Below are 15,372 nucleotides of genomic sequence, written 5' to 3'. Positions count from 1 at the left end.
CTTGCTGCAGCACCCTGATTCATTCCTCGCAAGAGAAGGGGGTTTTCTCACCTTATGGCCAGGATGGACATTACTTAAGGGAGTATTTACTTCAGTGAGTTAATGTCCAACACTGAAACATTACGTATATTTCAATATACGTGTCATTTTTTTGCATCAATTACAATTAATTACATTAGCCAAACTACTGAAAACCATTTTGTTTTCCATTACCAGTTAATTCTGATATGTCTGATATAATTGATGAGGCTCACCTTGTCTCATTCAGTTAATGTGGTTCGATTGTTAAATGCGATTGATCATCTAATTAATCAGCTACTGCAACACTTCATATTAGATGGTTATAGAGTGTTCTCCTTGGGTTGTTGTGATCGTGGTTTTGAAGGTACTGATCAACGTGAATTAAAGAATGTTAAATACAAGATTGGTGTCCTCTCAAACAAAACCTCTCTTAATACATATTTTGTGTTTTCTGTGTCTTAAATTCTTGACTTCAAATCTTCAAAGTCATTAAAACGTCGTGCCAGCATCTTAGTAGTAAAAATTACAAGTAAAGCTTAACAAACAATATTTGCTGGCCAAACTAAAATTCACCCTTGATTCATTAGGTGAAGCAATTCCTCACTTCTCCATTGCTGTGTTGTGGGGCTGCCTATTCATAATAGTGGCTATAAATCAGCCAGGTGGGGGCTGTACTTCAGTGGTGGATGTTGTGGGTCCCCACCTGTACAAAAAGTGCTCTGAGATCCTTTAGGGTGCTACATAACTGCAATTAATTGTTAATATTAAATGGGTCATAAGAGTACAGAATCCCCGCCACTGAGTATGGGTTGTTTAGGCCTGAGCTATGAAAGTCCAGACGTCTGTAGCGAAGACTGAAGTGCTATGAGATACTATGGATATAATGAAAAACATGTTACTCTATAGGAGACGTGGCCCTGGGACCTCAGCAGAGATGTGCAAGTTCCTGAACGTCCTGCTGGCCATAGTGAGCCGCTTGCTGTTCGCTGTGCATGGCGTTCTGACGGTGTGGCGCGTGGTCACGGTCAAAGGGGATCCTGTCTACTGGCTCCTGCTGTTGGGCGTCGCTCTCCTGGGCGTAGAGATGGGGGTCACATTGAAGTTCACAAGGAGCGGGGAGTGGAAATGGTAAAGGCTTCCGTGTGCATCTGCACTGACCCTTACTGTAAGCCTTCTTCTCACGAGGGAGGAGACGAGAGCGAAGAAGGCGGAGGGCGCATTTTGAGCTGTAACAATCTGAAGTGACATGAAAGCATTACCAATAAGTAACAGTAAAAACAGCTCTGCAGCAAGATCTTGGGGTTTACAGTACAGGACGTAGTTCAGAAGACGTTTCAGTGGTAAATTTAATACCAAAAACTGTAAACACATACAGAAACCTTTTCATCATAATCAGATGTGTAGTAATGGTTTATTAATCCCAAACTACTGTTATAAAAAATAAAAACACAAAAAGCAAAAAATGACCTATCATTAACACTTCAGGTTAGTATCAGTGAGCTACCTCAGTGATTGTAGCAAGCTGCTGATTATATTGTTATCTTTATTAATGCTTTTTGTGCACATGCACAATTCCTTTGTGGAATATTGTATATCAGTTAAAGGAAATGCATCATTACCATGCTCAAGCCTTTTCCCCGCTAGCATGACAAGATAAGCTGCTTACCAGCTACAAGCGACAGCAGCATTATAGTCTGTAGTAACTGTTTAAACACTTCAACATGTTTTGGCTGTCAGAGGATTGCTGCCTTTAGGACAACCAAAAGCTATTTTGGACAGACTCTCCAAGAATATCCAAATGCATGAAGCACTGCGTTAACACACAGCCTGCAAAAGAGTTACCCCACAATGAGCCTCTGAGGAGAGGATGCCATGTGATATTAGAGCAGGTCTGTATTCCTTTACATTGATGAATAATTCTCCATCAAGTTCACTCCTACACAGCTGAGTAGAAGGAGCACAATCACCTCGGGCCTCTTCCATCGCTTTGGCGTTCCTTTTTAAAGGCTTCAATTCTGTTAAGAGGGATTTGCATACTGAATGAGAACACTAATTTTTTTTAAAATCTAGAACATGCTGCATTCAATGGAGCTAAGAACTGACCTGTGTCTGTCTTTAGGTTCTCACCAATGGTGTTTTTGTACCTAAGCACTGCCATTCCTTCCATATGGTATCTTGAACTCAGCCTGATGCAGTCCAGGATGTCAGTCAACACCTCTCTTGGGAGTGATCCATACCTGCCTGCCAGCATACCAATACCACTGGTGGGTATGAGAAGCATACATGTAGGCCACGCGCCATCTTTTATACAGTCCTCTTTAACAAAATTCTCCTTACCTCAATCATGCCAACAAGTAATATAAGCTACATTAGTTGTATATAATAATGTAATGTAGAATATACAAATTACCTGGGTGATATAAGATATAAAGGTAAAGTGGCTGTTACAGAATATACTATAGAAATAAAGTAAGACTTTCCCCTTCTAACCTGGATATCTGGTTCCTTTTATTTTGATCTTCCTTGCATAACTGACTTGTAATCTGCCCCTCCCCATCCCACTAATTCCTACACACTTTTTGGATGTGATGAATAGCCCTGACCTTTTCAAAGCCTGTTCATTCAAATGCTCAGATCTTAGCGTATTAAAGCACATATCCTGTAACCATCTTTATAACAACCTGTTAAATGACCAATCTAGCTTATCATGTTTGACATCCATGTATAATTTGCAGTTCGAAGCTAATATCCCTGCTGGAAGTACTGATGTGTGCACTGTGTGTGCAGGCTCATTACAGGTCATAAGTGAAAGGGAGACATGTAATGTGATGGGCTATTAAACGCTTTTCCTCATTGGCATTCCTGGCAGTATCAATGCCATGCTCAAAACGCATGAACCATCCGGTCTCTGAGTCAATAATGATCTGATAATTAACTACTGTTTAATAAATGTTCCAATTCATTAGAACAGAATGGAATAGAGAGACAATAATCTACAATCTAAGATCAGGGTAATTTATTGTGAACTATTTATAGAAAAAAAAAGAATTAATTGAAAGTTATCCCCTTAAACAGATAACCCCTGGCAAATACAGGCATTTTCTGTATTTCAAAAAATAAACCTGGAAAAGGATCCAGCCCAGCTTTGAAATGAGGGGTGTTTTTCAATGTGTCCCATGTTTTGAATGACACAGGAGCTGTCACAGCTAGAGCCACAGAATTGGGTGCTGGGGCTGGAGCAGACCATGCTGATCGTGTTGGTTCTTGGCCGCTGGCTCATGCCGAAGGGAGACTTGTCCCGGGATCAGCTCTCCCAGCTCCTCATGGTCTACGTAGGGCTGGGAGCTGACATCCTGGACATATTTGAAATCTTCAAGGAGAAAGAGGTAGAGAACAACCTCAGCATTCTTGTCACAGGGCTCAGTCTCTTCACCTGGGCCCTCATGCAGTTTCCCTTGGTCCTAACCCAAACCAGCCCTTCCCAGTGTCATCTTGAGGACCCAGACTCCAGGCCAGATGAGGCGGTGGGCAGTTGCTGTTCCAGTGAGGTCTGGAGTTTGCTGGTCACGGTAGGGATGCAGGATGGCCCCTTTCTCATCTACAGGATATACCTGATTGTCCAGGAGGGCGTGCTCAACCAGTCCATGATCTTCTTCACCTGCAAGAACATCCTCATCGTCCTCATAGAAATCTACCGCATCATTGTAGTCCAGTGCAGTAAGATCTCTGTGGGCGTCTCAGTTTTTCACTCCACATCTTCAAGCAGGGAGGCACGTCATGACTCGGAGGCAGAGAACTGGGATCCAGAGCATCACAAATAGAACATAGGTGTAACCCTGGCGTCCTGGCCAAATTTCTCATTGGCCGTTGCCAATCATGGCCTCCTAATAATCCCCATCTATGAATTGGCTTCATCACTCTGCTCTCCTCCCCACTGATAGCTAATGTGTGGTGAGCGTTCTGGCGCACTACGGCTGCCGTCGCATCATCCAGGTGGGGCTGCACACTGGTGGTGGTGGAGGGGAGACCCCATTACCTGTAAAGCGCTTTGATTGGAGTGTCCAGAAAAGCACTGTATAAGTGTTAGCAATTATTATTATTATTATATAGGTTGTGATTTTCAGATATGACCGCTGGAGAGTGGGAGATGGGTGTTCACTGTACAATTGCAAAGAAAAACTGAAAGCAACATTTGTATTCTTACTGTTAATTGTAAATATGCTCATTGAGAATGCAATCTGTTCTTGTCTTTTTACATTAACCTGGCATTATCTTAGTCTGATACTGTGTTGTGCAAGTACATGTTGTAATATATTATTAGCACGCTGAGACACAGTCACCAAGGGTTATTCTCTAACTGAGCGAGTAAGAGCAAAGCTTTTTGTTAGAAATCGGGGGCTCTTGAGTGGGACATCAAGCCCAGTCCATTCACAGAGTGGAGCAGATATGAGCTGAAGTCAGTAACCATTCTCATAGACTTAACAAAACCTAGGGAAACCAGTCATCCGCCACACAGACAGGTGATGAAGGCCAGGACTGGACCCAGAATGGAAGACTTTTTTGGGCTGAAATGTGTTGTCTTCTTTGTATTTGCTATTTGTATTTTTTACATACCTGTATGTACAATAAATGCTTGTTTTTATCTGTTCCCTTGAAACCCCCTGAACTTCATAGGGGATTTGGTCAGTTGGATAAGAACACTTTTATCTCGCACCTTTTGCATTGGGGCACTGTTTTCTTCTACTGAGTTCGGTATTACCCCTGAATGGATCTCCGTGAACATAAAGGTCAGTCATTTAACAAATCACTTTGGTGCTCTTTTTATATTTACACAGTCACCATGGTCACCGTGTTACAAAAATGATACTTCTGCCCTAGAGGGTGTTTAAAGGTGAGCCACTAGATTAATTCTTTGTTCAAACAGTGTACACAGACAGACTGAAAGGGGATTCAGCTATTCAAAACAGACATATCAATGGTCTTGGGGCACACATGAAAACTGGAAGGTGACACATGTAGGACCAAGGACAGAAGAATAAGCGCTTCTTACACAGGGGTGTGGGTTTCTCTAACAAGCTGAACAGCCATGTGATTGAAATTGATTTCATTGGATCTTTCAAGAAATGATTGGATGAGATCCTCAGATCACTCAGCTGCTAGAGACCAAGTGAACAAGATGGGTCTCCGCTCATGTGAAACCTTTCTTGTCTTCTCGTGTAAAATACAGATTTGAAACAAGCCCAGTAGCAGGGTTGACACATCACAGTGGTGCTGGAGTACTTGTAAAGGAAAACAAATTGGTCATTTTCCATCACGGAAGCAAAAGAAAACAATAGTGTGGATGATTAACTATCATATTTCTCCTTTTTTCTTGCACTAACTATCACATTTCTCCTTTTTTTTTCTTTTACTAATTTTGAAACCAGATCATACAAATGACATAGATGACGCTCATCATGACAGGCAGGGGGGCGTGTAAAGAACAAGTTTTTATTAGGGTGACGAAGCTGTGATATTACTCTGGAAGTGAGCTTCCTGTCTTTTAAACAGTTGCAGCGCTAACTGCATTCATTTTGCACTTTTGGTTGACCATTCTTCATGCATGACATATTCCGATGGTACTGACTGTCTGGTTTCTCAGCCCTAGTTCTGGTGTCACCACAGCCAATAGCAACAGAGATTATATGTATTTTACCTAACATCATCACAACACACCAGTTAAGTCATTAACAGGCAGAGAGTTGCTGGAAAATTGATGTCATTCTACTGACTACAGTTTTACTTTACCAACACTTTTACTCAAAGCAACTTGCAGTATGTTTGCACCCATTTGTGCAATTGGGCATTTTACAGAAACTACTGAGTTGAAGTAATTTGCAGAAGACTGTAACCAATAATCTTCCAGGTACAAGTCCAGAATCCTGACCACTGCTCCAGACTGCTCCTTCTTATTTGAACACGACTTCAACAATCACAAAACTCAAAGATGTTCCTCAATGTTGTTATCAAAAAAGTAAGGACTACCAAAGATTTGTTGTTAATGTTAGACCTCGACTAACGGCAGGAACTATCCCAAGTCTACAATGATGATGACTGATGATCACTGGGCTCATCTGAACTTTGCAAACTATCCTGCCAAGAGTATCTCTGACCATTTCCTAGATTTTCAGTTGACAATACAATAGAATATACATTATAGAACTACACGTGCTACAAGTTAGCACTCATATTCCTATCCTGAATTTTCAATAATTGCACATTTTTTAAAGACAGACTACATGCTTACAACTAGGATGTTGTATTTTAATGTGGGAATTTTGCATTTTTGAAGTATAGATTTAAACAAGAATTGAATAATTACAGCAATAAACTATTGCAGACTAACATACAAGGTCAGACAAGTCTTTTGATAGTTGTGCATCTCAGTGGACTGCTGATCTCTGTGTAGGGTCAGAGGACATAGACTGGGATACTGTGTGGCATAGTACAGTATTATCCATTTAGAGCTATACATAAACTGCTGCAGTACAAAATTTTAAACAGACTATTATACCCCAGAAAAATTGAAGAAGATGAAGTAGCATAATACAGGAATGTGTTCAAAATGTAACACACATAAAGGATCACTATTGCACTCATTATAGTATTGTCAGCACATACAGTCACCTCCACAGTGGGGAAAACTCTCAGGCACCTAAATATCTCAATTCCACTTACTCCCATTACACGTATCCTTGGTGATTTATCAAAGGTTAAAGTAGCAATTCAATATAAAAATACTTTTTTGACTCTCTGTATTATTGCTAAAAAAATAATATTGCAAAAATGGGTGGACAGTATAGGACCGTCGTACAAAAAATGGATAAAAGAGGCTGTATCACAAGTTAAATTTGAAAAGATTTCATATAATTTACAGGGGAAACTTAATGAGTATAGGAATGTTTTGGGCCCATTAGAGACATAGTTGAATGGCACTGGATGTTAAGAATATTAGTAGGAAGTTTTTGAATTAAAATTTTTATTTGTGAATTTAAGATTTTTTTTGTTAATGACTAAAAAGAACAAAAATGAGATAGTGAAAAAAAAATAAAATAAAGAAGTCCTCCAAAATTGGGGGGGTGGAGGTGTGTTAAAAAAAAGAAAAAAAAAGTACAGATGTAGGAAAGGTTTCTATTCTAGAGATGGCATTTGACATTGTAAGTATCCTAACAGGGAAGAGACAAATAGATATAGTCATAAATATAGTCATTTAGAACTACAAGAGTAACAGGCAATTTTCTTTAGTATGGTACAGTTTTTATCCACCAAAATGTAACCTATGGTGTAGTGTACCAAAAGTATCTGAAGTGAGTTGTCTTATCAATCTTATACAGGCTGGAAGATCTGTATCTGTAGTAATGTACCCTGACACAGCTACCCCATCACACCAACATTTGGCTGCTTAGAAAGAATATGCTCTCAAATTCACACTTACTAAATTAGAACAATTAAATGCTGATTTCACAATGACACTTGTCAGTCTGAAGTAAAGAACTGGGCACAGTGGAGTTGGATTCTTCAGGTCATGAGTTCACAAATAAGATATTTAAAGATGTGAAAGACGTGGTAAAGATAAAAACAATATGCTAATGTCCAAGAGAATGAGCCTAAGAACATCTCAAAGAACATAATGGCAGTGAAGGTTTGTGAGGCTCATAGTTTGAGAGAAAGACAAGGCTCAGAGAGAGACAGGTCTGGGGAGGCTAGGAGGGAGAGACAGGCTTGTGATCAGGAGACGGGTCTGTGAGTGAGACACTTCATGGTGTGCTGGGGAGATACGGGCTGAAGAAGTGGGCCACTATCTCGTTGCCAAGCAACAACATTTGGAATGCTCTGGGCAGAAGCAGAGCTCCTGGAGGAGTGAGGGTGGCCTTGAAGAGGAAACCTTTTGTTTTTCTGCAGTTGAACCTCCCTGAATTGCTTTTACACGAACTCCAACTGTTTGCATGCTACTGTGCGGAATAATGTATTTGTATCTCAGTTCTTCCCATCCGAACTAAATAACTCTGCACACACCCCTGCGAGGATATCCTTATAAGGCCCTATAATAATTCTTTATTTTGTTGAGAACACTTTTTACATGACATACTGTATAGTGGGACTGTGGGCTCCCAGTGCCACAATAAAGCTGATCAGCTTCACTCTGCTGTCCTTGGCTTCTCCTCAAACAGTGAGAGCCCAACCTTTTGATAAAAAGGCACAATTTGTAAATTCACTTCCTCAGAATGGCATTGAACAAAAGATTCTGCTGACACACACCCAGACAGGGGAAGGACGTTAAGGGCAGAATAAAAGACTAAACGAAATGAAAGACTTACCAGTGAATATTCATTTCTGGAACTCAGAAAAAAAAAAAACAATTGAAAGAAAAATGAAGTGCAAACCACACCTTGCAGCCACAAAGGAAAAGGGGAAATAAACATGCAAAGCTGCTGTTGGAGCTCTTTGACGCGAGCTGGGTGGAGAGGAACACAGATTTGTGGTTGGAAAAGAAGGCCTGCACTTGTCTTGACATGCACTTGCCCACAGATGTCTATTGGTGTTGAGGTGCACAGAAGAATCGCTCTTGACTGTGGGGTTGTACAAGTGCCTATCCTGCCAGCGGTCTGCGGAACAGAGATACTGCTCCACAGGACAGCACCTTGTAAGTCGATACTTGTAGATCACTATTATTTAAACCGTGGACTCATTGATATGCCATCTTTATTGTTTGTATTGCTATAGTAATCTCTGAATTGGGCAAAAAGACTCATGGCTGCGCTTTTGTTCTTTCATGAAATGGTGTAAAAAATGGGCTAGAAAGTTCTGAACACAACAGAGAAGGGCCGAGAGTCATGATCCAAGTCAACGAATTCCAGTTTGCTTTCTTTCTCCTTGCAGCACTGTGCTTTCTGCAAATCAAACATAATGAAAGCTTAAAAGCAGAACGTAATGACTCGGATGTTCAAGTATATTCAAATTATACTTCTAGCATGGCGTATCCTAACAGATTACGTTTTCATCAATTATAAGTAATGCAACAAAAGGCTGCAGTTTAGACACCCTAATGAGTAGCTGGAATGAATGATAACAAATACGTGTATGCAAAACAAATACTTTGGACAGTCACATACTTCTAGTCATTTTATTCTAATCAGTTATACTGAAATTACCATGAATGATTACTGGTATTAGTTTAACTTTTGACTCTTAGATGATCCATGTTAATTACTTTATTATTACTAATATACATGTAACTACTGTACACATTAGTATGAGAATCATTTTGAATCATCCCCGCTCGTACCTCTGCTTGAAACTATGTGAGAAACCATATATTTGTGTATACTGACACTGCCGAACCAGCTGCCTGGCACCTGCAGTGCCAGCAGGATTCTTCAAAAAGTTTCACTTTTGTTTTCCTAGAAGAAGGAGTGTGTGGTAATCATAATATATGTTTGTGGAAGAGCTCCCTTTTATTGGGTAGCATGGCCAGGGGATTTCCACACAAACCACAACCTTAGCTTTCCGTTACCGTCTCAGCCCAGATAGCACGGCAATAACCTCTCTCGGTCGCTGGTAAAAACTTGCAGGACTGTGATATTCAAACACTGGACTTGCAGGCCTCTGTATTAAGAAATGCTTGGAGTCAGTTCTCTTTACTTTGATAACCCTAAAACATGTCTACAAATTATTAGATATATTTCATTATGTGCAGATATTAATTTCCGTTTCTATATATAAAAAATGGTAAGATGAGATGCAGATGTTTAACATAACAAATCTATCACAGAACTATTGTATATTTTTAACTTTTATATGATTGTAACATACTGTACCATTGCTGTGGTTTCATATCACTGAAATGTAATTTTGCTGAGGATCTTTGTAAATATATAACGTCAATTGTTATACATAGCAGTATACTGAGGCACGCTTTGTGCCACCATTAACATTTCACCTACTCCTTTAAATTTGGAAGCTTTGCTTCATAATTGTGACATTGGCGGTGTTCTGTAAACAGAGAACATAGACTTGTAAACTAACAGATAATAAAGTTTAGCTTCATGCACAGGCTGCGGGACAGGCCCTGAATGACTCTAGGGAATAAGAATGTGATGTCACCATTTTGTGTGCATCCAACCCCAGTGCGGGTTTGGGTCAGAGGTAAAAGGTCACATCACAAGCGTGTGCTTGGATCCTACATGCCCATCTGCTGCCTGTGACCTGGGTGTGGGTGTGAGGCACTTTGAAATAAATATACTATGCTGTAGAAAATAACAAAGTTCTTACTGTTTAGTAAACAGGACCTATCTTCTGGAACTCAGCAACGATGTGTGGACACGCTCAGACCATGTGGACAACGCTGCTGGACATCCTGAGTCGCACTTTATTTGCTGTCCATGGGGGGATGCTGGTGTGGTGCGTGGTCTCAGTGAAAAGAGACCCTTTTTATTGGGTATTGCTGCTCGGCGTTTTATTCCTGGTAGTCGAGATGATAATGACTTGGAAGTTTACAACCCACGGATGGTGGAAATGGTAATGATTTTAAGTGTCTGCTTCTTTTTTATTCCTTACTCTCTTGCTCTTTATAAAGAATTAGTTTGCATGTGTTGCATTTCCAAATCCTCTTGAAAACTTTGTACAAACCATATATATATACAGTATATGCAGCTTTTTAAACATCCATACCGTTTCCATTTGTACATGAATTTTGTGTGCTTGATACATTTTAAATAAAAACAGAACACTAGAGAAACACCTTATATTAAAGGTGATATAGCTACTTTGATGATTGTCCCATGTTATTACCGTTAATGTACAATTTCTCTATGTTAACGTGTGAACTGCAATACTGTACATGAGTTTTAAAAGCAAGGCATTGACATAAATTCATTTTTGTCATTGTGACAGTATAAGCTGCCTACACGAAACGAGAAAGAGAACACACAAAAGTTATTGAGGAGCTGTCCACAAGTATTTGGTAAAAGTGGCTAAATCAACTGGGAGCACATTCTCTGCTCCAAAATTAAATGCTTGTCATAAGCCTTCATCAGGACATACACCATACAAAATGCTCTGATTTAACAGAAATTCGGGAGGATGTAAACTCTAAATCTCACACCTCCGCTCCCCTAAGTAACTGGCTGTTCACAACGCTGCACACATCGTTTCTATCATCCCTCCCTCTTTTCCAGCTTCATGCTTGCAGCAGCTCCCTGGTTCACTAGCTTATCCTCATCTGGGTGAGCTAATGCCCCAGTGTTAAGCATGCTATCACTTTACAGTATATTAGTTGGCTCGTTTCATCATTATTAGAATTTGCACAAAAAACTTAAATTACTTTGGAATAGAGCCTACATAGCCTAACAGTAACAAGCAAGAGAACCTTTATAAAGAAAGCATGATTACTGTTTGACGATGAGGCTTCTCTTCAGTGACATGGCACAATGTAAGATTGTTTTGAAGGTCCTCTCCTGGAATTTGCATACTGTATGTACTGTAATCAGTAAAGCGCTGCAATGACATTCAGCATGAGCAGAGATTATGGTCTGAGGCCAAGATTTCGTTCAATCTTTACAACTCATGCATGTTTTCTTCTTATAAAGTCAGGGCACTGGCAGCAAGTTCTCCTTTAATAATGTTCCGATCCTAAAAAGTGGATTTGCACAAACAAATTTATGAGGCAAAGATCATAAATTAAAGTAGACTTACTCTAGAACATCTTTTGTATGGTACTGATGTGTCTGAATCTGTTTCTAGGTTCTCTCCAATGGTGTTCTTATACCTGTGTACTGTCATTCCTTCCATTTGGATACTGGAGCTGCAGACGCTGAAGTCATACCCATCATCCAACACAACAACAGAGATGTATGGCAAAGAAAAACACGTAGGTATCAAAAGTCATGTCATATGTCATATTTTATACTGTCCTGTCAGAGAAAGGGTCCTTTTCAATTACACTTGGAACGTATGTAGAACTTGTGATGATCAATTAATTAGTCATTGGTTCATGTCTATCTAGAGGTACTGTTTATCAGGCCATGGTATAGTCTCCCTTTTCTTCCCTAGATTGAGATCTCTCTGTCACGATCGCTACTCCTCCTCTTAAGGGCACTCCAGCCCTTCCTTGTACTGCCCCATTACCTGCACCTGTTTCTTATTTCTGTTCCACCTTAAAAGCCAGACGCAGACGTCACTCCTGGTTCCTCTTTGAATTCCGCTTCATGAGAGCCCGGGGTCCTGCTGCGTCTGGCTCCGTTATGGTTTTAACCTTCTGTTCCTGATTCCCCGCCCCGCCGGTCCCGACCCGGTTCATGGTTTTATTCCCTGGATGGATCCCCTGGCCTTGGACTCTACCTTCTTGGATAACCCGTTTGGATTTTCTTATGGATTGTTCGCCCCGGATTCACTCTCCCTGGACACCTGCACCCCTTGGACACGCCCCCTGTCTCCATACCCTCTCCTGCATGACTTTTTCCTAGCGTTTCCTCACTCCCTTCCGGATTGTGTCGTCTGCGTAGGGCCCGGAAAGAACTGTTCGTGACACTCTCTCAGTCTGGTTGTCCCGACCAGTCTGTATCTCCAGTAGCGGCCACAAAAGCATTAAAAAGATTAGGTGATGCACCTCCACAATGTGACCTTATACAGTATCTGCATGCACACTGGGATGATACTGTGGAGCAATACAGTACACTGACCATTTCCCAGCAGGCCCCTTTGTAACGGGAGCCGGTCCAGGCTCCTGCGAAGTGTAGTTCAGGACCCTATGCAGATGGTATAATCCAGAAGATGGTATAATTAAGAAGTAAGTGAAGAAGGACATCAGGGGAGGAGACAAAGAGGATCAGAATGGGTTGACAGACAGGGGGGTGTGACTACAGTGATCCGGTGCTCTGGGGGCGTGGCGATGGCAAACAAGTTCAGGCAGTCCAAAAGGGGGAATCCGGGGGGCAGTCCAAAGTCCAAAACCAGGGGGTTCCAACCAAGAAGAAACAAAACAGTTAAAATCCGGAACAAGGACTAGGAAAAAAAGTACGATAACGAGGCCAGGTGCTCCGAACCCCGGACTCAGACGGTCAGGTTGCCGTGATGAAGCCTATGTCGTCGGGTCTCTCCTGGACCCGCTGGTAGGTGTCCATCTCCCAGTGTTGAGACCGGAATAGTGAGAGCGTCAGGCTTAAATAGTGGGAAAATACAAGAGGCAGGTGCACATAATCAACTAAAATACGAAATTGTCGGAGCACCCTTTAAGAGGAGGGATGCCGATCGTGACACCCTTATGGAAATACATTAATACACAGTGAATCACAGTTTTGCCATTTACAGCAGCCACGGTAGTTAATACTCAAGGCATAACACCTCATATCGTCTGACAAACTTAAAAAACAAAGAAAGGTACTGTCTGATTTTCTGTTCTCTGAAAGCTGAAATGTATTGTTTTCTGAGATGTGAGATGAGGGATGGTTTTAATTGTGACCAATGTTCTTGAATAAAACAGGAGCAGATTCTGCACCTGCGACAGACCTTACCATTCGTTCTGGTTCTGGGACGCTGGCTCATGCCGAAAGGTGAAATGTCCCGGGATGACCTGTCTAATCTCCTCACGAATTTCCTGAGTCTGGGGGCTGATGTTCTGGAATTATCTGAGGTCTTCAAGGACAAGGAAGTGCGGTCCCACTACAAGCTACTTGTAATCGGGCTTAGCCTCTTTAGCCTGGCCCTCATGCAGTTCCCCCTAGTCATAACAAAAATCCAACTTCCAGCAACCCATCCAGCCCCAAACCGTTTGCTTAAGAGAGTCCGAGACCACTCGGTGGAAGAGGGCTGCAACAAGATCTTAGGTTTGCTGATCAATGTGGTCATGCAGGATGCGCCTTTCCTCGTCTACCGACTTTACCTGATAACTAAGCTGGGGGTATACAACGACACAATAATCTACTTCACCTGCAAGAACATAGTAATGATCCTCATTGATGTCTACACTATCCTTGTGATTGTTTTTGGGAAAGGAGTGCTGCGACAGAATAGAAGCACAGCAGTCTGAGAAAGAAAGCATTACACAGCAATCCCAAGGTTTGAACATCCATAATCTCGGTTTGGGAACGTCAACCCCTCCCTTGGACTACCAGAGGCATTCTGGAGCTGCTACTGTACCTCAGCCAAGCCCTTAAAGAGGACATCACTAATGGTCAACAGCTTCTTTCTATTTTCTTTTTCTTAGTTACAGAAATGATCATGCTTATAGGACAGTGGACTTTTTTATTTCATGTGTAAAATGCAGGGCACTCCATCTGTCTTTTTAAAAGCACACTGTTTGTATCTTTTTCAATTAGCTCAGGAATAGTAAGGGTGTTCTATACGTTTTTTTATATATTATTCGACTATTCAGGCAAAGGATATACTATATCTCAAAACTCAAAATGTTATAGACCTCTTCATGTCCTTCAGGTCTTAACAGAAAACTTATATAAATGATTTATTTCAAGATGTTGTGTGTTTTCTCTGTCTGTAAGTCCCTTGGTCAGTGGTGGTTTGTGGTCAGCTACAGTACCTTCATTACTGGAACTTCATCATGAGGTGAAGTGCTTCTCTGGCATCACTGACAATACATTAGCAACAACAGCAAATTACACTTATGTTTTGTCAGTAACCAGGAAAAAATACTTTCCTGTACAGACATTAGTAATGGGGTGGGAGTGTGTTGTCACCTATCATTTTCAAAGGGAGTTGTTTGGGCAATAACTATGTTACAATTAGTCTGGCTCATTCAAGACACTCAAACTCGGGTTCCACTTGTAATACGTTTGGGGATATACTGTAAATTGCCAACAATTTAGAGGCTAATGTTTGGAGCAAAACCAGTACATTGTCTCCTGATATAAACATGTTTATTGTATAGCCATTGCTGTTGCTTCTGGGTCCAGCGGAGATTGATCTGAGTAACCCTCCTGAGTATGCTTAGTCGTCTTTGCAGGTCCCGGATATGCTCTACTATAGTGGCTTGATTTTGTATGCAGGCCTCTTCAATAAGGGATGTATAGAAAATCAGATTCTCAGACTATCCAGACACACAAGGAGACCCCATTCCAATAATCAACAGTCGTGCAACAGTCGTCTCTCTCCTGACCTCTGCTCATTGAAGCTGGTTGCCTGCTGCAGTGCAGAGAGGGAGGAGTGTTCAGGTGGCCCTGTGACTGTGTTTGCATCATCATCCAGATGGTCTTTGGTTTCCCTGATGAACCGCATCCTCAAGCATGGATTCACTGATTCGTGAAATTAACATCAACCAGTCTCTCCCAAACACCACCAACAAAGGCTGACAAGAGACTG

The 15,372-nt window shown here is 41.3% G+C and overlaps 2 protein-coding genes across 2 annotated transcripts; both read left to right on the top strand.

Annotated features, from left to right (window-relative positions):
• The first annotated feature begins 955 nt into the window (after positions 1 to 955).
• Positions 956 to 3,842, top strand: LOC148817621 (transmembrane protein 26-like). The gene is made up of 3 exons (XM_088937848.1): positions 956 to 1,149; positions 2,141 to 2,285; positions 3,216 to 3,842. Exons 1-3 carry the CDS (start codon positions 956 to 958, stop codon positions 3,840 to 3,842), a joined length of 966 nt encoding a protein of 321 aa, XP_088793974.1.
• A 4,698-nt stretch (positions 3,843 to 8,540) lies between these two features.
• On the top strand, positions 8,541 to 14,525 carry LOC148817620 (transmembrane protein 26-like). Its single transcript, XM_088938119.1, has 4 exons — positions 8,541 to 8,704; positions 10,340 to 10,578; positions 11,803 to 11,929; positions 13,541 to 14,525. The coding sequence occupies exons 2-4, from the start codon at positions 10,373 to 10,375 to the stop codon at positions 14,084 to 14,086; spliced, it is 879 nt and encodes a 292-aa protein (XP_088794245.1). The 5' UTR covers positions 8,541 to 8,704; positions 10,340 to 10,372; the 3' UTR covers positions 14,087 to 14,525.
• Positions 14,526 to 15,372: the final 847 nt, after the last annotated feature.

This window comes from Atractosteus spatula, chromosome 20 (assembly GCF_055471065.1).
Source record: "Atractosteus spatula isolate fAtrSpa1 chromosome 20, fAtrSpa1.hap1, whole genome shotgun sequence".
NCBI lineage: Eukaryota > Metazoa > Chordata > Actinopteri > Semionotiformes > Lepisosteidae > Atractosteus > Atractosteus spatula.
Note: the sequence above shows the minus strand (reverse complement) of the source record. Positions and strands in the feature narration are given on the sequence as shown.

Bases quoted from the DNA above. Each gene is read 5' to 3' on its own strand.
- LOC148817621 (XM_088937848.1), top strand. From the start codon at position 956: ATGTGCAAGTTCCTGAACGTCCTGCTGGCCATAGTGAGCCGCTTGCTG. The intron at 1,150-2,140 runs GTAAAGGCTTCC...GTCTGTCTTTAG, and splicing joins AGGAGCGGGGAGTGGAAATG to GTTCTCACCAATGGTGTTTT. The intron at 2,286-3,215 runs GTGGGTATGAGA...TGAATGACACAG, and splicing joins CCAGCATACCAATACCACTG to GAGCTGTCACAGCTAGAGCC.
- LOC148817620 (XM_088938119.1), top strand. From the start codon at position 10,373: ATGTGTGGACACGCTCAGACCATGTGGACAACGCTGCTGGACATCCTG. The intron at 10,579-11,802 runs GTAATGATTTTA...ATCTGTTTCTAG, and splicing joins ACCCACGGATGGTGGAAATG to GTTCTCTCCAATGGTGTTCT. The intron at 11,930-13,540 runs GTAGGTATCAAA...TGAATAAAACAG, and splicing joins TGTATGGCAAAGAAAAACAC to GAGCAGATTCTGCACCTGCG.